The sequence below is a fragment of the Chenopodium quinoa genome, unplaced genomic scaffold, assembly GCF_001683475.1.
Source record: "Chenopodium quinoa cultivar QQ74 unplaced genomic scaffold, ASM168347v1, whole genome shotgun sequence".
NCBI classification, from domain to species: domain Eukaryota; kingdom Viridiplantae; phylum Streptophyta; class Magnoliopsida; order Caryophyllales; family Amaranthaceae; genus Chenopodium; species Chenopodium quinoa.
The window spans coordinates 1,748,752-1,773,194 of record NW_018744311.1 but is presented as its reverse complement, the minus strand read 5'-3'; the positions used below and the strand labels follow the sequence as shown (position 1 = coordinate 1,773,194).

Below are 24,443 nucleotides of genomic sequence, written 5' to 3'. Positions count from 1 at the left end.
TCTAACTCTCCTCAATACCAAAATAAAATTAAAAAAAAAATCATACATCACGTTCTCGTACCCATTTTTTATGAACTAAAAATGGTGAGCTTGGCTCGATTATGGGTTCGGAATAATTAATGTTATATAAGTCTAGGTATGAATCAATATGTACAATCAATTACTTGTAAGCTATAACTATTTTCATTCATTTACAAGCAATCAATTAACCGATCATGCATCAAGCCATCAAAAAAGTTATTTTTAAATTGAAATTGAAGACAAATTAATCAAATTAAACCAACATCACTATAATAAATTGGAACAATTATTGGTTTCAAATTGAATCTCAATAACAAAGATAATAAATAACAACAATCTACTAATAATATCAAGAATATCGTCTGACTTGGAGAAAAAAGAGGTGCTATTAAATTAAACGAATAAGATAATATTAACTTTATATTATCAAATTAAAATGTTTTTATTGTTATGGTTGGCTTATTACATCGGGAGTTTGATAAGTTAAAGTAACATCAGTAGATGCAATATCTTCATCTGGTCCATCGACTGAAGGTTTAATGACTGTATAGAAAAGTACATTATAAAATATTGTGAACAAAAAAAGAACAAATGCTGTATATCCTAAATATGATCCTGATATTTCTGGTGGCTCATCTCTCACTTGCCCTTTCAAATCGCCAATACTCGAGGCTGCAATATTTTTCAAAACGTGTTAATTTTGTTAGTCCTAAGACGTAACATGAAAAGGTAACATTATCACGTGGTATTACTGTAATAGAAACCAAACCTTTGAATAAAAACTGAATAACTCTATCTAATTTGGGTGGTGCTACTCAATTCACCCTTTTTTATGCAAGTTTGTTGAATAATGTACATATTAAACATGGTTGCATATACCATCATATAAATTAAAACGACTATCAACTAAAAACGGAGGGAGCTAATTAGAAGAGAGAAATTATACAAGACCTCTAATTTTAGGAGGATTGACTTGTTTGGAGGAGAGAGAATCAAGCTGTTGGTCAAGATCACTAAGAGCTTGTCTAGCCTTATCTTGGTCCACTTCAAAATTTGAATCATTTTCCATTGCTGATGAAATAATCCACCCTTGATGATAAATGCCTCTTTTGGGTAGCATATTTAGTGGATTAAATCTCCAATTAATTCCATATAAACCATGATTAGTAGTAGAATTATTGGGATTGAAGAAGTGAAAGTAGTTGTTTGTTGTTGTTGGTAATGGAGTTTGAGGTGACAGAGAGCAAAGATGATGCATTTGAGGAGGGATAAGGTTGTGCTATGATTTTGTATTTTTCAACAGCCACAATTCCACAAATATTTAAACCGTTCATTATATTATTATTGCATTTTCATGTGGGTCCATATTTGTGGCTCATGAGAGAGGATCTTGGTAGAGGCTCATAAGAGTCCAGTTATAATTAATTCCATAAGGCTCATAAGTTACATATTGATTGAACTATCGGAATCAAAAAGAGCTGACTTAAATGATAAGCAAGTTGATGCTCCTTAAAGGTTGCATGTTCATATTAAAACTTGAGGAATTCTCTATCCATAACCATAATAATTCGAGTCATGAACGACTCTAATAACACGCATTGGTATTAAATTATACTTTAGATGGTATTATCATGATACCAAAATACTAATTCAATAATATCAACAAAGACAAAAATATTTTATTGGAATTGATATATTTCCTTGTTGGTATTTAAATGATACCATCTAAACACAATTTAATACCAACAACGTGTTTATTAGAGTAATTCATGACTCAGGTTACTAGAGGCATAGATTTACTCTTAAATTTTCCCAATGTGCTACTATACTACTTCTTCCGTCTCATAATACTTGAGATTTCGAGTGAACACGTAGTTTAAGAAAATTACAAGTGAGTCCATTTAAAACATTAGTTTATTGTATAAAAGATTCTCTTTTATATTTTTATATTGCAAGAAAACAGTAAGTGGGGTAAAAGCGGACTAGGTGAAGAGAGAGAAAATGTGGGAAATATTTTTTTTTATTAGCGGTCCTATTAGATATTTAGTACTCCATAACATGTCAAGTATTATGGTATTGATGAAAAAGAGAAATCGTGTCAAATATTATGGGACAGAGGGAGTACATTATTTTATCTTCACTGTTTTTATGTTTACCCCAAAGCACCAACATTTTATATACATGTATTAAATCTTGGCCTACTGATTAAGATTGTTATATGTTTAGAATTTGTTATATACATCCGCGTGTACTGTACAAGGTCATTTGCTCATTCCATCAACAAATAAATAAGTAATATTTTTACACATTTGTTGATTGAATGACCAAATGACCCCTAGTATACGGTACATCCAGATATACGTAATAGACTCTCTTACATGTTCAAATTTCACATTTGTTGATGGAATGACCAAATGACCCCTAGTATACGGTACATCCAGATATACGTAATAGACTCTCTTACATGTTCAAATTTCACATTTGTTGATGGAATGACCAAATGACCCCTAGTATACGGTACATCCAGATATACGTAATAGACTCTCTTACATGTTCAAATTTCATTCCCTTAGTTTAGTTTTGTATTATTTTTATGGCTCATTTTATTATATATTTACTTACCAACGTGTAAAATAATTGGCTCTGAGGTGCCGCATCCAAACGCCGCCACATAAGCTCAAAACGCTAAAACGACAAGTAATGACGTCGTTATGCTACACTCGAGTACAGCATAAAAAAAATCAAACAGATTTTGTAAGAAAGAAACATAAAAACGTTTCAAATAAGTTCGTCGAAATACGTGAATACCAACCCATTTTTCTTTCTTCCATCACAAAAATAATCAGAGAGAGAAAATATGAAGAAAGCCGGCGCCGATAAGAAGAAAGTCCGGCGATCATCCGCCGGATCTCTGCAAAGCGGCGGCAGTGATACTCCTCCTCGGGTTCAGCCTCTTTCTCTCTCCTCTTTTTCTCGCATTTTTGTTGATTTTTGTTTGATGATTTAGGGTTTAAGTTAGTTACAGATCTTGAATTTCGTCTTTTAATTTGTCACATTTTGGATGATTAATTTCTTGATGATGTTTCTGTTAATGGAATTAGTTGTCGGTTGATGATTTTATCTGTTTTGGCTGATGAATTGTTCAATTTCGGTTGAAGTTTTGTTGTGAATTGAGGTTTAATTGTTGTGATGAATGATATTTAAGTTTGTTTTGGTGATTTAGATTTGAATTTTGTTTATTTTAGGTTGTTTTTTCGTAATTGATAGATGTTAACAGTGTATGAGATCATGGTGTTTTTAAGAAGATTAAGCAATGCATGCCTATTTTGTAGTGATTTCTCTTCGAATATATCATACGCATAGTATAATTTGGGATGTCCGAAGAAAGTTTGTTTCATTTTCGGTAATTGTAAGTTGATTATTGCTCGGATTCTTCTTGATACGGACTTACGGAACATATGGAATGAATTAGGGAGAGAGAATAGGAGGGAAGTAGCAACTGTTTCGGGACGGATGGAGCATATTGGAAAGACTGGTACCAATTATGTGAACTCGTCGTTTCGGTGATGTATATGATTTGGTGGCTTGAATTTCTATTCGTTTTTTATTGTTTAGCTCTAGCAGATTGGTTACTTTGGTAATTTGAACCCGTTTGAAACAACGAGTTTATTACAAAAGCAAATGAGGTGGCTCTTTTATTTCTTATAGGTTATTCTTTCCTTGCTATGTATCCATGTTTGTCTTATGTAGCTCCTTTTGTGTTTTTGAGGAGGTGTGGATACATCTCTGATTTGAATTGTCGTGTTATATTTCAGAAACAAGCTGTAGAGAAGGATGTATACCTGTTATTTGCTGAAAAGGTGAGAGATCATAAAGAATTGGAGTCAAGGTGGGCAGTTTTACAAGAGACACGCGTTGAGTACTTCAGGGGGAAGGATTTTGTGAGATTCTTAAAAAGTCACCCAGAGGTCAGAGATATACTGGGATCAGATAGTAATCTAGAAGCAGAAGATATTGCCGATGTACTATTGAAGAAAAACCTCATTGTACGATGTGACCGTGTTGTAAAAACTTTAAGGCCGGGTAAGAAGAAGTTGTCAACATGGCCTGCACATTTGGAGATCTTTTCTGTAAGTTTCTTTTTTTGCTCGCCTAACCCAACCCCTTCCGTCCTTAAAAAACAGGAAAAGACACTTTTGGAATTAAGTTTGTATTATAAATTTGTATGGTTTGACTTTGAGATGTTAATTAGGGTAATTTTTCTTTTTATAAACTTTGTTTTCTTGTGACTTTTAACTTATTGTGCTTTCAAGTCAGTATTTAGAGCTGTAAATATGGGTGATCAGTAGACCTGTTATTGGGCGGGTCGGGTCAGGATCGGTGAGAGTCAGTTGTGGATCGGGTCAAAGAGGGTCAAATTTTATAGGGTCAATATTGGGAAGGACCAATGCGAGCCGCGGGTCAATAGTAGGGGTGAAAGTGATTCCGATTAAAACCGAAAACCAAACCGAATTACTAATTCGGTTTGGATTTTTTTAAATTCGGATTGGATTGGATTGAAAAAATTAAAAAATATCAATTACGGATTGGATTTGGTTTGGAGTTTTAAAAAATCGAAAACCGAATTACAAACCGAATTTCGACCCAATAATTTAAGCTCATTTTCTTTTTCAAATTATCCAACCACTTTTCCCTTTCATATATAAACTTAAAAAAAATCTAGTTCTCAATTCTCCTTTCTCAATGTCTTACTCTTTCACAAAGAATTTAGTTAAAAAGAAATGATTGTAGGAATTTTCTAGGTGAAGTTCAAGTTTCGAGTTTGAATATTGCAAAAGAAGGGAACAAAATTCGGTTTGGATTGAATTCTAATTTGAAAGACCGAATTAATTCGGTTTGGATTGGATCGGATCGAATCATAATTCGGTTTGGATTCGGATGAGATTTCCGAAATCGAATTAATTCGGATTGGATTCGGTTTTGGCTATAATCCAAATCGCAAACCGAACTTTCACCCCTAGTCAATAGCGGGTCGATAATGGATGGGCCTACAAAATATCAATTTTAAAAAATATTGGACAAAGCCATTATTAAGTATATATGAATATAAATTTATCTATGTAACTATTTTTACATTATCTATTTTCTTTATTAATTAAATTGGAAAAACATTTTGGCCCTATATTGACCCCTTTAATAAGGGCAGGGCCCTGTCCATTAAAAGCCCTTTAAGTTTGGCCCTGACCCTATTATCATTGGGCTACCCTACCCAATAACCACCTCTAGTGATTAGTGTACACATTTGTGAGAGTAGAGATTGTGGGATGTACACCACTATCCTCTCACTAAGTTGTTAATAGCATGTTGTTATGCCCTTTAGAAGGCTCGTGCTATATGTTGCTGATCAAATATGGTTTACACCTTACTGATTGATTTTGTGCTGGGCAATTGGGCATATGGCTGCCAAATTTTTTGATTATGAGGCTTTGAGCAATTGTTCTTGTTCTTAGTGTGTGGTCCACATGCTTCTAAGCGTGCCAGGTAGGATACTGTGCAGGTCTCTGCGAATGATTCATCTTCTCGTTGGATCTTAAGTTTGAAATTGAACGTGTATTGTTTGGTGAGGAATAATGATTCATATATTAAAGCAATGTGAGGTGTTTTGGTGATTGCATTAGGAATTTTGTCTTTATGATACGCGACTCTGTCAGCGCTTTATTGCTGCAATGGTGGGTTTATGAAATGCTTGGTTTTGTTTCGGGTTACCTGGTTTGGGGTTACCAGAGCACCTGAGGTTTTTTACTTGGATAGATTTTATTTGGAGATAGGATTTTCGATTATTGAATGTTATGTAGTTATTTAAAGCTCTACATTTTGATTTGAGAATTTGTGGTTGACCTATATTGTTAATAAGTATTAGATTCTATAATGGTGAGAATGTATTGGAAAGAGATGGCAATACCTTAATTGGTAGAGATTGAGAAAGTTGATTGGAAATAGTAGGATGGAAAAGTAGATAGTGGGGGAAATAGATGGAACTCAAGGAAGCAATGAGAAGCATTGAGAAACAGAAAACAAAGAAAAGAAACAAAGTGAAGTAAAGAAACTGGAAGCATAATAGGAGAAAGAGCTATGTATTATTGTATTCCCAATGTGATAGTAGTCAACAAATTGCATTTCTTTTAAACTACAGAATCTATGTCTCTTTATATGCGGAAGTATTGAACCGTTTTAAGAACATTTGCAAACACAATCTAAGCTATTATGATAGGGATATATAAGAACAACTTCTTAGAGTTTAAAGGAAACTAGAAAACAAACAAATTTTCTTTTAGATATATTTCATTTACTACTTCACCAATTTCCTAAATTTGCAACAATTACCATTTTAGGAAGTTTTACAAATATTGCAACATGACCCAATATTTGCACATGCTGTCTACTTGTCTCTCTCCTCATCACATGGGTCTCTATCTTTATTTTACGTTATATCTCTCCTCATTTTATATTTCGTGTCTTCCCCCGTTGTTGCAACATTAGGGGAACGGAGAAAGTATTATTTTTTTTTCTAATATTTTTAATTCCTTTGTAATTATAGTAAAGTTTATGAGGAAGTTAAAGTATATTCGAGCTTTCATACAAGGGTTGATCTTTGGATGTGTTGTAATGCTATATGACTTTTTATTGGATGTGGACTTGTTGACCATGGAGTTGGTTTCTTAAGAATACTTTATGAGAGTTATTTCTTAAGAAGAAGAGTTTGTAAAAGAAGAATGTGAAGTTGCGTTGCAAAGGATTTGTTATTTCAAGTTGCTCTAGGCATTGGGGCTATGAGTTTCACTTAGTCATGGAGGAGATGGAGATCTTGTCTCTTTATTGTGTTGCAAAGGATTTGTTATTTCTAGTTAAGTTGCACTAGGTGTTTGGGTTGGTGTTTGTCTAGCGTCCCTTTGTGTTGCTTCTCACAATTTTGGCTTCCTTTGGCCAACATTGTATGAGAATAGTGAGAGTTTGGGGAAAGAAAGGTCTAAATAAAGGAGAACATTTTCTTTGTCGAATGTGATAATATTTAGGCCTGATTTTAGAAATTATTCATTGTATCCAAACATGTGGGAAAACATTTTTTGTTTGATGGAATGTTGATATTACTGAGTTAGTCATTGGTATCATTACAACGGGTAATTTTCTTGTTGTAAATTCCATCTTTTGGCCTTCAACATTGGATGGTAAGGGAGCTTACAAGTTGTGTTAGAGACTCTGTTTCTGTAAATTCTGGAAAGATTTTTAGACCTTTATAGTTCATGTTCCTATAGCTCCTCTATAGCCTCTGATGCATCACCATTTGCAACCTAGCTAAATACTATTGTTTGAAATTAAAACATTTTAAATGTCTTAGGGATTTTTCTACATCACTTGCAATGATTCATGAAAGTAGAGGTGATTGCTGAATATTAGTGCAAATTAGATTGCCTTCCATAGCCACTATGCTAGCCATCTTGCTATATTAGGCATGATATCCTTCCCTTGCCTCAAAACTGTGCTCAGTTCTTGTCTCTTCCTTGGGTTTTTTATGCCTAATGGAAGACACGGGGCCCTTATTTTTTGTGCTCTAGTAGCTTAAGTGTTATAGTGTTTTTGCATGCAGGAATGAAATACCTTTGATGAACCCACCCGGCTTCACAAGGTGTCCTATATGTAAAGGAATATTTCTGACTTTAGGTCTAGTTCTAATTGTGGCCGATAATAGTGCTATCAATTCGGGTAAATGGTTCAGGTTTGAGTCGGGTAAGAGTGGGTCAGGTCAACTCGGGTCGGGTCAATTCAGATTAATTTCATAACCTATGTGGGTCAGGTTTGGGTTTGGTCATGCTTGAGTCGGGTCATACTTCTTATCGGGTTTGGGTCGGGTTACATTCGGGTCGGATGAACAATAGGTCGGATTTAATTTGTGTTTTCACAGGTTAAAACGGGTTAGGGTAATTCTCGGGTTCGATTCAAGTCAATAATTTGCGGGTTAGAATCAGGTCAGGTCATTCTCGGGTTTGAGTCGGATTCGGTTCAAGTCAAGAATTTGCGCATTATAATCAGGTCGGATCATTTTCAAGTCAAGTCATTTTCGGGTTCAAGTCAGGTTCGGTTCAGGTCAATAATTTGCGGGTTATAATCAGGTTGGTTCATTTCCAAGTTGGGTCATTCTCGGATTAAAGTTGGGTTATGTCAAGTCAATAATTTATAGGTTACAATCACGTCGGGTCATTTCCAAGTCGGGTCATATTCGGGTTTAACTAACTATAAAAAGATAATTATTATTTTTATCAAACTAATTATTTCCTCTCATTATAATATGTATGGGAATATACTAGGGGACTACAGTCTATAATTAAGGAATATAATTATCTCCTTTTACCATACAACAAATATATACTACTTCCTCCGTTCTTTTATTATTGCACCACTTGCCTTTTTAGGAAGTTTCACAAATATTGCACCATTTCCTCTTTAGGAAAAAAATTATGTGTGTCTACACTACAAATACCCAACATACCCTTACTTTTTCACACTTACTTTTTAGTTTATCAATGTCACATGGACAACTTTGTATTTTTACCTTTCTCTCTCTTACTTTTTTCCACTACCAAAATATTTGCACCAAACTCTTAAGGTGCAATAATAAAAAAACGGAGGAAGTATATTTTTATCTCTTAAATTTGAGGATGATACTCCTTTCTTTTGCTCGCATGGATCATTGGTCTCTCGAAGACAAAATGGTTTGATCAACAATAATAAGGTGGTCTAAATTGCATTTCACGTGATTTGAAATTGGGTGAGGAACAACTTGGGTTGAATTTAGGTCGGGTCAATAACAAGTCGTGTTAATTTCGAGTCGAGTTAGTAATAGGTATGGTAAAATTTGGGTCGGGTCAATAACAAGTCGGGTTGAATTAAGGTTAGATCAATAACAAGTCGAGTTGATTTCGGGTCGGGTTTGTAACACATTGGGTTAAATGATGGTCGGGTTAGGTACGGGTCGGGTTGAATTCAAGTCAGTGTAGTAACAAGTCAGGTTAAATTCGGGTTTTGACGGAATAAAACATGTTTGGGTCAATTTTGGTTCTAGTCGAGTTCGGTGCAAGTTAGTTAATTTTGCCGTTGTAAATCGGGAAATCAGTGTAAGTTGTAAATCGGTAAAGTGGCCTTTTAAAAGTAAATAGAATGGTTCCACACACCCAATTGGACTCTCGGAGGGTATTAGGGACCATGGTAAACATTTCGACAATTTTTATTTCCGTGCGAAAAAAATCAAAAAATTTCAAAATTGGAGGCTAATATCCACGTTTATAGAGAAATTTTGGAGGTTTTGAGGTCTAATGTTGTAAAGTCTTGAAATTCTATAGGATACATCCATATATGATCATTATTTGTTGTCATAAATGTTCGTGGTAGGCTTGAATTAATGAAATCGGTGCAAGCTGTAAACCGGTAAATCGGTCATTTAAAGGCAAACTGGATTATTCCATCTACCCAATTGGACTCCCGGAGGGTATTAGGGACCATGGTAAACATTTCGGCATTTTTTATTTCTGGGCGGAAAAAAGTCAAAAAATTCCTAAATTGAAGATTAATATCCACGCTTTTTGAGAAATTTCGAAGGTTTGTGGCTAGGTGTCGACATAAATGAGATTTATTAGATAAATTTTGGGGTCATATAATGACGTTTGAAACCATAAAGGACCATTGTATGTTGTCATAAATGTTTGTGGTAGACTTGAGTTAATGAAATAAGTGCAAGTTGTAAACTGGTAAATTGACCGTTTAAATGCAAATTGGATGGTTTAACCCACCCAATTGGACTACCGGATGGTATTAGGGACCATGGAAAACATTTCGGCAATTTTTATTTTCGGGCGAAAAAAAGTTAAAAGTTTCCAAAATTGAAGGTTAATATACACGCGTTTTGAGAAATTTTGTAGGTTTCGGTGCCCGGTGTCGAAATGCTTTGAGGTTTTAGGGGATACATCTGGGGTCATATAATACTGTTTTTAACCATAAATGATCAATATATGTTGTCATAAATGTTCGTGGTAGGGTTGAGTTAATGAAATTGGTGTAAGTTGTAAACCGGTATATTTGCCAATTAAAGGAAAATTGGATGGTTCCACCCACCTAATTGGACTCCAAGAGGGTATTAGGGCTCATGGTAAACATTTTGGCAATTTTTATTTCCGGGCGAAAAAAGTAAAAAAATTCTAAAATTGAATGCTTATATCCACGTTTTTTGAGAAATTCGGAGGTTTTAGGGCCTGGTCTCGAAAAGACTTGAGACTTTAGGGTATACATTTAGGAGTCATGTAATGTCGTTTGGTTCCATATATGATCATTATATGTTCTTATAAATGTTCGTGGTAGGCTTGAGTTAATGAAATTGGTGCAAGTTGTAAACTAGTAAATTGGCCGTTTAAAGGCAAATTGGATGGTTCTATCCACCCAATTGGGTATTAGGCACCTTGTTGAACGTTTTGACAATTTTTATTTTCGAGCCAAAAAAGTAAAAAAAAATTCAAAATTGAAGACTAATATCCACGTATTTAGCGAAATTTTGAAAGTTTCGGGACTCGGTGTCGAAAAGTCTTGGAATTTCAGGGAATACATTTTGGTGTCATATGATGTCGTTTGGAACCATTTATGAATATTATATGTTGTCATTAGTGTTCGTGGTAGACTTGAGTTAATAATATCGGTGCATGTTGTAAATCGGTAAATTTGTTGTGTAAAGGCGAAATGGATGGTTCCACCCACCCAATGGGACTCCCAAAGGATATTAGGGACCATGTTAAATATTTCGTCAATTTTTATTTTTGGGCGAAAAAAATAAAAAAATTCAAAATTGAAGGCTAATATCCACGTTTTTTGAGAAATTTTGGAGGTTTCGGGGCTGTTTTTGAAAAGCCTTAAGATTTTAGGGGATACTTCTCGGGGTCATATAATGTCGTTTGGAACCATATATGATCATTATTTGTTGTCATAAATGTTCGTGGTAAGCTTGAATTAATGAAATCAGTGCAAGTTTGTAAATCGGTAAATTGGTCGTTTAAAGGCAAATCTGATGGTTCCAGTTACCCAATTGGACTCCGGGAGGGTATTATGGACCATGGTAAACATTTCTGCAATTGTTATTTCCGGGCGAAAAAAGTCAAAAAATTCAAAAATTGAAGGCAAATATCTATGCCTTTTTATAAATTTCGAAGGTTTTTGGGCGGTGTCGAAGAGAAATGAGATTATAGGGGATACATCTCGGGGTCATATAATGTCGTTTGGAACCATAAATGATCATTATATGTTGTCATAAATGTTTGTGGTAGACTTGAGTTAATGAAATCGGTGTAAGTTGTAAATCTGTAAATTTGTCGTTTAATGGCAAATTGGATGGTTCTACCCACCCAATGGTACTCGCGGAGGGTATTTGGGACCATGGTAAATATTTCGTCAATTTTTATTTTTATGCGAAAAAAAGTAAAAAATTACAAAATAAAAGGCTAATATTCACGTTTTTTAAGAAATTTTGGAGGTTTTAGGGTTGTTGTCGAAAAGCCTTAAGATTTTAGGGGATACATATCGGGGTCATTTAATGCCGTTTGAAACCATATATGATCATTATATGTTGTCATAAATATTCGTGGTAGGCTTGAATTAATGAAATCAGTGCAAGTTATATATCGGTAATTTGGCCGATTAAAGGCAAATATGATGGTTCCACCTACCCAATTTGACTACTAGCGGGTATTAAGGATCATGGTAAACATTTCGGTAATTTTTATTTCCGGGCAAAAAAAAGCCAAAAAAATTTCAAAATTGAACGTTAATATCCACGTCTTCTAAGAAATTTTGGAGGTTTCAGTTCCCGGTATCGAAAAGACTTGAGATTTTAGGGGTTACATCTTGGAGTCATATAATGCCGTTTGGAACCATATGTGATTATTATTTATTGTCATAAATGTTCGTGGTAGGCTTAAATTAATGAAATCGGTGTAAGTTATAAACCGGTAAATTGGTTGTTTAAAGGCAAATTTGATGGTTTTACCCACCCAATTGGAATTCCGGAGGGTATTTGGGACCATGGTAAACATTTCAGTAATTTATATATTCGGGCGAAAAAAAGTAAAAAAATTCCAAAATTGAATATCCACTCGTTTTGAGAATATTTGGAGGTTTCGGGTATAGCTGTCAATTCGGGTAAACAGGACGGGTTTGGGTCGGTATTATTGGGTCGGGTCAATTCGGATTAATTCCATAACCTATGCGTGTCGGGTTAGGGTTGGGTCATGCTTTAGACGGGTCACGTCAGGTCATACTTCTTATCAAGTTTGGTTTGGTTACATTCGGGTAGGGTGAACAATAGGTTGTGTTTTCTCGGGTTTAAATGGGTTAGGGTAATTCTCGGGTTCGAGTCGGGTTCAGTTCAAGTCAATTATTTGCGGGTTTGAATTAGGTTGGGTCATTTTCGGGTTTGAGTCGGGTTAGGTTCAAGTCAATAATTTACGGGTTATAATCAAGTCGGGTCATTTTCAAGTCGGGTCATTCTCGGGTTCAAGTTGGGTTCGGTTCAAGTCAATATTTTATGGGTTATAACCAGGTTGGGTCATTTCCAAGTCGGGTCATTCTCGGAGTCATGTCGTTTTATGTTCAAGTCAATAATTTGTAAGTTAGAGTCAGGTCGGGTCATTTCGCAGTGAGGTCATATTCGAGTTAAACTAACTATAAATAGATAATTATCATTTTTATCAAGTTAATTATTTTCTTTGACTATAATTTATATGGCAATATAGTAGGGAACTATTGTTTATAATTTAAGAAAATAATTATCTCCTTTGACCATACAACAAATATATACTATATTTAACTCTTAAACTTTGAGGATGATGCTCATTTCTTTTGCTGGCGTGGACCGTCTTGGTCTCTTTAGACAAAATGCTTTGATTAACAATAATAAGGTTGTCTAAATTGCATCTAAGATGATTTGAAATCGGATCATGAACAATTTGGGTTGAATTTTGGTCGGGTCAATAATAAGTCGTGTTTATTTCGAGTCGGGTTAGTAACAGATCGGGTTGAATTTATGGGTCGGGTTAGTAATAGGTCCGGTAAAATTCGGGTCGGGGCAATAACAAGTCGGGTTGAATTTGGGTTAGGTTAATAACAAGTCGGGTTAATTTTGGGTCGGGTTTGTAATTGGTTGGGTTAAATTTGGGTCGGCTAAGGAACGGGTCGAGTTGAATTCAGGTCAGGTTAGTAACTAGTCGGGTTAAATTCGGGTTCCGACGGGTTAAAACGGGTTTGGGTCAATTTCGGTTCAAGTCGGGTTCGGTTCAGGTCAATAATTTACGGGTTACATTCGGGTCGGGTCATCTCCAGGTCAGTTCATGTTCGGGTTCGGGTTGCACATACTCGGGTTAACACGGTCTAGGGTTTGTTTCAGGTCGGGTTTGGGTCATTATATTTTTGGGTTCAGATGGGTCGGTTAATTATCATGTTTGAGTCGTTATTTCGAATCCGGTCATGTTTTGACAGCTCTAGTTGAGGATCAATGAAACAACGCGTTAGGTGACTAGTCTGTTGACATGGAAGAGATTAATGAATTAGGCATGGAAACTGGAAAGAGGGGTGAGCAAACGCAGCTGGCCTTCCGGGAAATGATGGTCATATTTAAAGGAGTTGAAGCTCATGATTAGCTTCCCAATCCATTTTCTTGCTGATTTTATCATCAATCTATTTCCCTTTTTATTCAAGGGTGTAACAAGGTCTTTACCTGGATTTGTATAATTGTATAGACTCTGTGTGATGCAAGGTTTTGTGAATTGTCAAGTGAAAATTTTCTTGTTCCTCTATTGTTGTAAGATCCGTCTCTGGACTTTTGTTTGGTCTTATTTGTGATGATGGTTCCTCTAGAGCAGTCTGCATATTATTTGTAAATTACATCTTAAAATGTAGGAATTTGTTTTTGGGTTTGGGCTGGATCCATGTTAATCATATGCTGATGTGAGTGAATTCTATTCTCTCTGTTTTGACATTCCTACTCCATGATGTGTTTATGCTTAACATGTCTTCTGAAATATGGACTTGTCAGGGTACAATCTATGACCATTCATGTCCTCCTTAATGTTGTTCTTTCTTGTAATTTATGATAAATTGGATTAGCGAATTGTACATTGGGGTTTCTCATCCATTTGACTGTCTTGGGAAATGGGTGCTATAGTTTTCTTGTAAATTTCTCTGTCCGAGTGTTTGAAGAACAGGAATCTAGCAAGACTGAGCTATTTCATGATGTGTTTTGTCGTAGTTTACTGTTCAGTACTCAAGTCTTTAACTCTATCTCTCTGGGTTGTAAGTTTTTTCTAATTAAATCATGAACTTACCTTTAGGCAATTATCATTATCTCTGTTTTTTTTTTTATTATTATTATTATTCTATAGTTGATGTGATTATGATTATTAAGAATCTAGAGTAAGATATATTTGCTGTCCCGTTTGCTATGTGACTAGTCTTTTCTTAAAAAAGTCTAAAGTTTTTCTTCCTTCCTGTTGGTGTTCATTTGCCACTTTTCTTGTTGTGTTGCAGGTTCAAACCTTTTCAGATAATGATGCTTTCTTTGTATGGACATTTATAAAGCGGCATCCTTTGTGGCAGACACTTCTCTCATTCTCTTGGCCTGTTCTAACATTAGCAATCTGCTTATTTCCAGTGTACCCACACACGGCCAAGCTTGTGGTACTCTACTCGTGTGCTGGGATTCTTCTACTTATACTTAGCGTTCTAATGTGTATGTTTCCTATGTCTTGATATTTTTTGTTGTTGCCAGCTGTAGTTTGTTCCTTGTTATCTTCTTGTTTCTGATTTCATTCATATATTCCTGGCCTATACTTGTTATCACTTTCATTTACTGTACTTGTTATTGTATGGAGTTGTTGCCGAATCACTAGATCCCTCCACCCCACCTCAAATCTTTATCTATCAACTGTCTTTGTTGGTGCAACCTTATTGCATATTCTGCACTGGTGGCTTTCAATCTTATTGAAGATTGCCAGACTTCGTCTGATAATATTGCATGAATGGGTGGATATATATTTTTAACAGATTACAAGACCCATATATTTTTAACTTGCATTCTATGTTCTGATGCATTAGTTTTAACTTGCATTCTATACTGTCGGTCTTCAATTCATGTATCACTAATTTTTGGTGATTACAATTGCAGTGAGAGCCACGATTTTTGGTGCTCTTTGGATTTTCCTTGGAAAGCGCGTGTGGATTTTCCCCAATATTCTTGCAGAAGAAGCAACATTGAGCGAGTTGTTCCGTTTTTGGCCTAAAAAAGATGAAGAGGACCCACCAAAGTGGACTAGCCGGCTTTTCTATGCTGTAACATCTGTTGTTGTCATATTGATTTTGAGACATCATGCTCCTGATGAAGCTGCTCGAGCTAGGTTAGTGTCATATTCAAATCTATTTTTGTCTAGCCCTGTACTTACTGGTGTCTGCTTTTCTCAATTTGCATTTGTTTTTTATTTTAAAAATTTATTGTTAGTGTTGTGGTGTAATTGCCTTACCAATAATACCCATGTTGGATACTGGACATTTTGAAATGGCCATTGATTTTTCAAATTGTGCCAAAATGTTGTTTGGTTTTAATGTTGTTTTGCGACCATGTTCTTATAACATAAGTGGTAACCTATAGGAGATCCTTTCTTTTATCATCTAAGGTCTAGTTACGAAACCACACACAGTATGTTTTTATAATATTGGAATTAGATTTTTTTTATTATTTTTTTATTTTTTATTTTCCTGTAAAATAGAATGATTTACTTAGATTGGGAAGGTGCTACAAATTCCACTGGTAATTGGAGTGTAGAGTTTAAACACACTTAGACTTATAGTTGCATATAGAAATTTTTTTATTTACGAAGTACATCCCAAAAATAAAAAAGGAGAACAAGGAGAGTATGAAGTAGAGAGAGAAGATAGTAGTTGTGGAGGGCCCATTTACCTGAGTTCTTTTTCATGGTTAGAAAAAAAAATGAAAGAAATGCTTGGTATTGTATACTTATCAAACTAAAATGGGACTGACGAGCTGAGTTTCTTAATTACTACGTAAAATACTTTGTTGAATTTAACTGAGAAAGGAATTTAGGACCCCAATAATAGGTTTAAGTTGAAGGGAACAGAGCCTAATGGCCAACATTATGTTTTCAGGTACCAGAAGAGGGTTTCTAATATCATTGATGATGTCCTGGAGTGGTCCCCGAAACTGGCTATCTCAGGAATAATGAATCAACAACCCGAGGGAGTCAATGTGACCGACTTTCATAATGAGTCTGCAAGTGATAGTGGATCCAACTTTGAGGTGCCACCACCACCAAGTAGCGTAGATGTTGATGTTGATGTTGGTGATGAGCCTGTGGAAGAAACCGTAGAGGATATTGAGGATGACAAGGGGCAGTCACAACAACATCATGGAGATGTATAATCCATATTGTGTTAATTTTGTCTACTTAAAATTACAGTTTTATGGCTACCATTTTTGTTACATTTCTCTCCCTTCTACATTGTAAAACCATGTATTTAACGTGTGAGAGAAACCTAGGGGCACCCTTTCATCTGATTTTATTTAAATTGAACCTTATTGGACGTCAACATCTTGGTGAAACTAACATCTTGATTTCACCTTTTGTTTACAACTAAATTTGCTTAGACATTTATTCAAAAAAAAAAAAAAAAAAAAAGAAAAAAGAAAAAAAATGTGTGCACTATCGTTTTAGCATTGTTAACCTCGTTGACTGTTGAAATTAAAACGGAGTAAAACACAAAATATGAAAGGAGCCTTTTTTTTTTTTTTTGCTTGTCTGTAATTTTTTTACTACAACGTTTTCAGCTTTTAAAAACTACTACGAGAACATACATTGCACTTTTAACATTGTTGACAGTTTCAACATACATCTACGTAAGAGATGCCCCAAGCAGTGTCAATTGGAGGATCGCATAGCCAAGTACCCAATGAATGAGTATCTTATTCGTAATCTCCTACTCTAATCTTCACCCTGAGCAGAGCAACAAACCAGCAAAAGCGCACTATTCAGCCATCTTTAATGCTACCAAAGTGCCGGTAAAACATGTACAGTGTTAGTATCAAGTGGTAGAATGGTTAAACACAAAATCTCAGTAAACCTATTGTTCCAAACACTTTATGAGCTGTAGCCAGCCAAGAGTATAGTAATATCTCAAATACGAACCTAATAGCACCATAAACCTACCAACTATACAAAGTACTAAAATGAAGTAAAAGTCATCAAGATCGAACATAACAAGCTACCAAATGATGATATCTTAGCCTCATTATCCTTCCTCACTAACCTAAAGCTCTGAACTACAGAAAAATAAAAACTACAAACTGTACATAATCCAGAGGGTATGCCGATAAACACAAAGGCCATCAAACTGCTAATATTTGCTATCCAAGTTTATCCTACTCTCCCTGACACCCACAAGCACTATTAACCAGCCAAGAATGATTTGCCGCTTGGCCATTTAAGGCCAAAAGAAGATCCAATCTGCCATAAAAAGATTAAGAGAAATAGGACATATACATCTTCTATCCAGGTAGTTGAATTCTCGACTCCCTCGTTATGCTCAAACTTTCAGATGGCTAGTGCACATTGTGGAGCCTGGTCATTAGACATGCTGTTACCCCATTGCTGGTTCGACTGACCTTCTCCAGTTCTAGTTCCTCCCGAACCGTTGGACATGTCAGCCAGTTCTTCATGGGCCTCATGCGAATGGGACCCTCCTGCATCTGATTGTATGCATAAATTTTCCAAATGTCAAAAGAGAATAAAAGCAACATCCTGAAACTATCCAATAAAGATCAGAAGGGTAATCAAAACCTGATGATTTATTTTTCTCATCAGCAGAGTGGCTAGAACCTTCAGCTTCACCCTTCTTGGCAAAACGTCCTCCTGTACCTCTAGCCCTTCTCAAAGCATGTTGGTGGCGAGACTCGTGGAGATATGGCTACAGAAAAGGGAAACACACACACACACACACATATTAAGGATTCAACACATTCAAAGGTCACAAGAGAAAATTAGATACAAAGTCTACATGGATCAAGCATGCAATTACCTTTCTGATTTTGATAAGTTTCCTTTCCAGCTCAGCTTTAGCACGGACCTGCCTCCGCCTCAAGATTCCATGGTACTGCTTAGCATTAACATAAACAGGTTCTTGTGCCATCTCAAGAGGTAGAGGCATCCTAGGTTGATGCATCCCAAAAAACTGGGGAGGAACCTAATCATATCATACATTAAAGGAAAGATTTAGTCACACAGGCACACATCATTACCTTACTCAAGCCAAAAACAAACAGCATATCTTATTCATAAAACTAAGGCCAAACAGATACTCAATAGCAAGGTTTTGGACGATTGACAATTGAAAGCATTTAAAGTTGATAGATGAAACAGACCTCTAACATGAAAAACCTGTAAAACTGTAAACACAATCGCAAACACAACTGTCCTAGCTAGCTTTATCAACATTATACAACTGAATAACATCCAATCCATGTTTATTTAGAGGTCATTACCCCCTCCCTTCTTAAAGCAATTACTGCTAATGGGAGAGATGTCGAGTTAGAAGGTGGATAAAGCACATTACTATAGATAAAACTCATCCAAGATCATCAACCGGGAAGATAATATTACACTCGTATTTCCCTAGAAAAAAAAAACATTTTTTCCCCTATTTTCAAAATCCTAAAAGTCCTAAAACTTCCAATTTTCACAAGTTGTAAGATTAAGGCAATTATCATAAACCTTAGGCTAACCACAAGCACTAAGACAAAGTGATGCTAGGACAGAACCTTAAGACATAAATCCAATCAGTAGTCTGGAGAACGCCACAACCCTGATAATCTCGTCAATAGAGCCATTCCAATAGCAGAATAAGCTATTTAATGCTTAAGTCTGCCAGCAAATAGTCATTTCAAAAAACAGATTTAGACAATTATAGACTTGTTGCTTTAACAAAAATAATGCAAAAGTGTGCCGAAGCCTAGAGACTGTCAGTTCTCAAGCAACAAGCAAGCTTCAGCGATGATCAGTTATTTTCTTTATTTAAGGCAATTGACATTTTAACAGTGACTACTTCTCGTAAATGAAGCAGAATGGAGGTCTATTATGACCATCTATAAAATGGAGGTGACTTCCAACAGTGGGGAAAAAATGGAGTTAGACAATTTAGAACCCTACTTACTCGGTGGATATATATGCAGGAGTTCTCCTCCACAGATATGTTACCTGTTAAGTAGGATATGTGATTTTCTGCTCCTATGCATAAATGTCGCAAATTGCAAGCATTCTTTACTTTAAAGGTTCCAAGTCCAAAGCTGTGTGGAGCTAACTGCAGTTATGTCACTGTGTGCGGCCATGTGGGTCTAAATGAGCTTAAGAGACTACTAGAGAGTGGAAAGTGGTTTCAGAAAGGACTATGTACTGCTTGCAGAGAGAATGTCATTAAGCTAAATGCAGAATTATTCATGCTGAAGAACTGCAATTGAAGAAGTTTCTCATGCGCAGAGAACATATGCAGAAGAGCAGCAGTCATTTCAGAAAGTGATTACCAAGTAGCGAAAGCCATTTGCATATAAAGTGAATTAGACGGCTAAGATCCAAGCATGGAGAAGAGGGTGGTCAGTGTCACTACTCTAGGGATCATCTGTGTAGTAGCTGCTAGTTCTTGGGGCGTAATGAGACGTTGCAGAGGGAATAATGTGGTAAGATGGTAGTTTAATGGGCTCCAGAACAAATTGATCTAATCAGAAGGGGAAAAAAGGTGATACTTTCACATCATAGAGCTTTCACATGGGAAAAAACATACACCAGACAATAGGCACACACACTAGACAACAAGAAGTTAAATTAACAACACAGCTATTAATATATTTCTATGCATCCCTTTTCCTTTGACAATAATCTTTCCCTCAGAGCAATCACAAATTATGAGCAAGTAATTGTAGGTTATTAAGGACAAAAAAAACTCCTAGTGCACTCCCCACTTCCCCTATGACAAAAAATCGCCAGTTACGAAAATATAAAGCGACCAACCAGGGGCTGAGATCCATAGGCAGCCATCATTCCTCCATAGTAGAGATCAGGATAAGGAGCTGACGCACAGGCCTGCATATAGCAGTATAGTATTACAAAAATAGTTGGTTGTAATATATTCATATTTGCAGTAATCATCATTTGGCAAGTCTAGCAGTGTAAACAAAAAACATGTATCACTTACAATTGAGTGACCAACAAGTTCTAGCTGTGGATGCTGTGAATAGTAATCTGCACTTCCAAGAGACATACCAGACTCACCATATTGCGATTTCTGAAGATCGTGCCCACAGCTACCGTCTTGAGGCAAGGAAAATAAACTGATTAGCATAGCGAAGAGAATCTTAAATTGGTTCCTTATTAAAGCAAAAAAGTAAATTAAATTCCTACTTTGCATTCTAGTACAAGTCCAGCAAGTCTGCAACTAATGTACAAATTTTAAAATCTGTTAATGATTTACTGTTTACATACTACATACAGACACAAGCCCATAAACACACACCCATCCCAGCCCTCAAATAATAAGAGGGGGGGGATTAGAAAGAAAATAGAGTATGAGATACTTCTTCCAATTAATTATAGAGCACCGCATTATGAACATGCCATTATGTTGGCATAATGATACTCCCCCCATCCCTAAATAATAAGCCACATATAATAAAAGGTAAAGCTAAGGAATTGGATAGAACTATCATAATCATCCTAATTGAAAAACTTTGCATTATTACCATGCCATAGAGCCCACAAAGTATTCTTTTATTTAAGTTACCATCGGTTAAGACTAATATGGACAAGTTGTAAGTTTTGATCGACAAAATTTTAAAAGTGGACTACTATTAGACAATCCAAAATAGAAATGTGGCCTAATATCTAGAGAGGGAGCGAGTAACATATATGTGGAACAATACCTCGAGGGGTAGAAGTAGAACCTGTAGTTTCTGAGTCTTTGCTGGTCTCTTCTTCATCATCCCCCGCATTTGACAGTGACTGGTCATCTTTAGATCCCGACATCTCAACTGGATGGTTTAGCAATGTTGGTTTAGGAACACTTCCAACTGCATCAGTTAGAGGCAATGGACCATATCCAGCCCCTCGCCACCACTGATCAGAACAAGCTGCTGATGGTGGAGTATTAGTTTGGGAATTAGGCTCGGGTTGGCTTGCCAAAATAGATTTTGATGGCATGCTTCAGTTAAGCACTTAAAAAGGCATCAATCACAGATATTCAACTTTGAACCTGCAAAGTGTTTAACCTAGATCAGCCTAGAGATTCTGCAAAAATAGCATCAAAAAACCAATCATGTGATTTTAACATTGGAAAAATACAAGTCAAATCCTTAAGCTAAAAATTTCGAGCAAAGATCCTGTTTTCCAACTTTAAATTCTTCCAGTTAATAAAGTAATCTATATAATTATTTACTCCCTCTCAAACTTACGTGTGTATTTCTATTAATCTCAGGATCTTAGACCTATAACCTTTCCACATTTTAGCTTACGTACTACGAATTATATGATTTTCTCTAATTATCGTTTTTTTATTACTTGTATTAACAATAGTCATCTCCTCTTAATATAATTTTTCTGACATAACCCATCCACTAATCAAGAACAAGATCATAATCTCGGAGGTACAAATGTACAATAATATTATTGACCTAAAAGACTAAAACTAGTTCTCAGAAACATGATTAGCTGCTTTCCCCTATCTTACCCTTATCCAGTCCTATCACCTCTGGCATTGAACTCTCAAAATTAATGAATTCACTGACTTCAAGTACTCTGGAGATGCTTAAACCAGCTTCACAATCTATAAGCTCACTTCGAGCTTGACATAGGAATCAGCCGAATTCCAAACCAATCTGGAGTCATCAAATACTATAGATCCCCAAGTAACTAATAACATATATCATCATCCCCTTCCAACACTTCAATTGAATTACACAGTCTACCAAGATTGTCAAAAAAAACTAATTGCATGAAGCTGAAACACCCTTTTTCCTGGGAAGCAAAGTATGACAGGACGGTTCGTTATCTACTAGATCAATTGTCACATATCTTAGCAACACCCGTCTCAACCCCTTTCTGAGAGAAAATTGAGAAAGATTTATGTCACCTTCGACACTATCTATATCGCGATAACTCGAACACGAACACTGTATATGATCGGAGACTTTCTTCAATCAATATCTCTTTAGGTTGTTAAGAATTCAGGTAATTTAACATGCAGAGTGCCCCAGAATTTGGCAACCTTCAACATTTTGCCGCTGAGAGACCATAATTCACTCATAATTTTAGGCAAAATAAATGCAACATTTATCAAACTAAAAGCTAATAAATTTATAATCATGATTTCAATAATCAATCCAAATCAATTTAAACAAAATCCCAATGCAAATCCCAACAACAGTTGACAAACTAAAACCCACCAAAATTCCCCAAATTATCATAATCCAATCCCCTAGCTCAATCAACGATGAAAATCAAACAAACAGGATCACAAACAATTAATACAGAATTCTCAGAACAATTAAAACTTATAGATATCGACATGCAGAAACCCTAACAACTCAAAATTAAATTACTCGGCAAAAAATCGAAAAAAAAAACAAAATTCGCATCGAATTATAAACACAAACACCAATTAAAACCTCAAAAAAGACGCTCAAACCTCAACAAATTCAAATCAGACCAATCGGAATACAAAAAAAGATACTTACTTGGAAGAAAAATTCTCGCTTGATGAAACAAAAGAGAATTAACAATAAGAACCCTAAAATTTTGAGAATTTCGAAAAATTGGGGGAAACTTTCAATTGAATATATCAAAATTAATTTGAAATTCCACCCAAAAATCAAATTGTAAAAATATAATTTTGGGTACTTTTTATTTTTTAATTTTCTCTCTCTAAATTTTATTTATTTTTTCTCCTCCAATCTTGTGAAGAAGGAAGTCGTAGCAAAGTCTTTCGTTGGGTAGTCTTTTTTTCGTTTTTGTTTTTTAATTTTTGAAAATAAATAAATAAAAAATAAAAAAATTGAGAGGAGGAAAATAAACGGGAAGACAGCGCAACAGAACAAGAATGGTATAAGGACGACACGTTGAAGTGTTCCAGTGCTCTCGTGTTACTTCACTATACCTCTTCACTCTTACTACTCTCCCCTTTAGCCGCCACTAGTTTTCACTCTTTAAAAAAAAAATTGTTATTAACCTGACCCAAATTTTACCAAACTTAAAACCAATCCGACCAAAAAATTCAACCCGATCTATTACTAACCTGATTCAAAATCACCACGACTTGTTATTGACCCGACCTAAATTCAACCCAAATTGTTCCTCACCTGATTTCAAATCACCTTAAATGCAATTAAGAGCACCTTATTATTGTTGATCAAAGCATTTTGTTTAGGGAGACCAAGTCGGTTCAGGCCAGCAAAAGAAAGGAGCATCATCTCAAATTTAAGAGTTAACTAAAGTATATATTTGTTGTATGGTCAGATGACATAATTATCTTCCAAAATTATAGACTATATTTCTCTAGTTTATTATCATATATATTATAGTCAAAGGAAATAATTATTAGCTTGATAAAAATGATAATTATCTATTTATAGTTAGTTGAACTCGAATATGACCTAACTTGGAAATGACCCGACCTGATCGTAACCTGCAAATTATTGACTTGAACATAAACTGACTTGAATTCGAGAATGACCCGACTTGGAAATGACACAACCTGATTATAACCGGCAAATTATTGACTTGAATCGAACCCGACTTGAACCCGAGAATGACCTGACTTGAAAATAACCCGATCTGATTATAATCCGCAAATTATTGACTTGAACCGAACCCATCTCAAACCCGAGAATAAACCGACCTGATTCTAAACCGCAAATTATTAACTTGAACCCGATAATTAGCATGGATATTAGCTTTCAATTTTGGAATTTTTTGAATTTTTTTCGCCCAGATATTAAAAATTGTCGAAATGTTTACCATGATCCCTAATACGTCAATATATGATCCTGAGATGTATTCCCTACAATTTCAAGGCTTTTTAACACCGTGACCCGATCACTCCGAAATTTCTTAAAAAGCGTGGATATAAGCCTTCAATTTTTGAATTTTTTGACATTTTTTCGGCCGCAAATAAAAATTGCCGCAATTTTTATCATGGCTTCTAATACCCTTCAGTAGTCCAATAGGGTGGATTGAACTATCCAATTTGCCTTTAAACGACCAATTTACCGATTTAAAACTTGCACCGAT

General features: G+C 35.5%; 3 protein-coding genes across 5 annotated transcripts; 1 reads left to right on the top strand and 2 right to left on the bottom strand.

Moving 5' to 3' along the window:
• Positions 1–400: 400 nt before the first annotated feature.
• On the bottom strand, positions 401–1,337 carry LOC110696196. Its single transcript, XM_021873480.1, has 2 exons — positions 973–1,337; positions 401–693 (listed from the first exon to the last, which is right to left on the bottom strand). The coding sequence occupies exons 1-2, from the start codon at positions 1,277–1,279 to the stop codon at positions 470–472; spliced, it is 531 nt and encodes a 176-aa protein (XP_021729172.1). The 5' UTR covers positions 1,280–1,337; the 3' UTR covers positions 401–469.
• Positions 1,338–2,788: 1,451 nt separating this feature from the next.
• LOC110696036 (translocation protein SEC62-like) lies at positions 2,789–16,751 on the top strand. Its single transcript, XM_021873300.1, has 5 exons — positions 2,789–2,965; positions 3,837–4,151; positions 14,635–14,836; positions 15,272–15,500; positions 16,267–16,751. The coding sequence occupies exons 1-5, from the start codon at positions 2,879–2,881 to the stop codon at positions 16,538–16,540; spliced, it is 1,107 nt and encodes a 368-aa protein (XP_021728992.1). The 5' UTR covers positions 2,789–2,878; the 3' UTR covers positions 16,541–16,751.
• Positions 16,752–17,209: 458 nt separating this feature from the next.
• On the bottom strand, positions 17,210–23,485 carry LOC110696037 (nuclear transcription factor Y subunit A-1-like). 3 transcript variants are annotated; one of them, XM_021873302.1, is made up of 7 exons: positions 22,892–23,485; positions 21,083–21,446; positions 20,359–20,474; positions 20,175–20,246; positions 18,193–18,357; positions 17,955–18,081; positions 17,210–17,863 (listed from the first exon to the last, which is right to left on the bottom strand). In XM_021873302.1, exons 2-7 carry the CDS (start codon positions 21,357–21,359, stop codon positions 17,709–17,711), a joined length of 912 nt encoding a protein of 303 aa, XP_021728994.1. In that variant the 5' UTR covers positions 21,360–21,446; positions 22,892–23,485; the 3' UTR covers positions 17,210–17,708. The 3 variants fall into 3 exon arrangements, with proteins under 3 accessions (XP_021728994.1, XP_021728995.1, XP_021728993.1); XM_021873303.1 differs by having other exon boundaries at positions 21,104–21,411; XM_021873301.1 differs by having other exon boundaries at positions 21,083–21,411; positions 22,892–23,484.
• Positions 23,486–24,443: the final 958 nt, after the last annotated feature.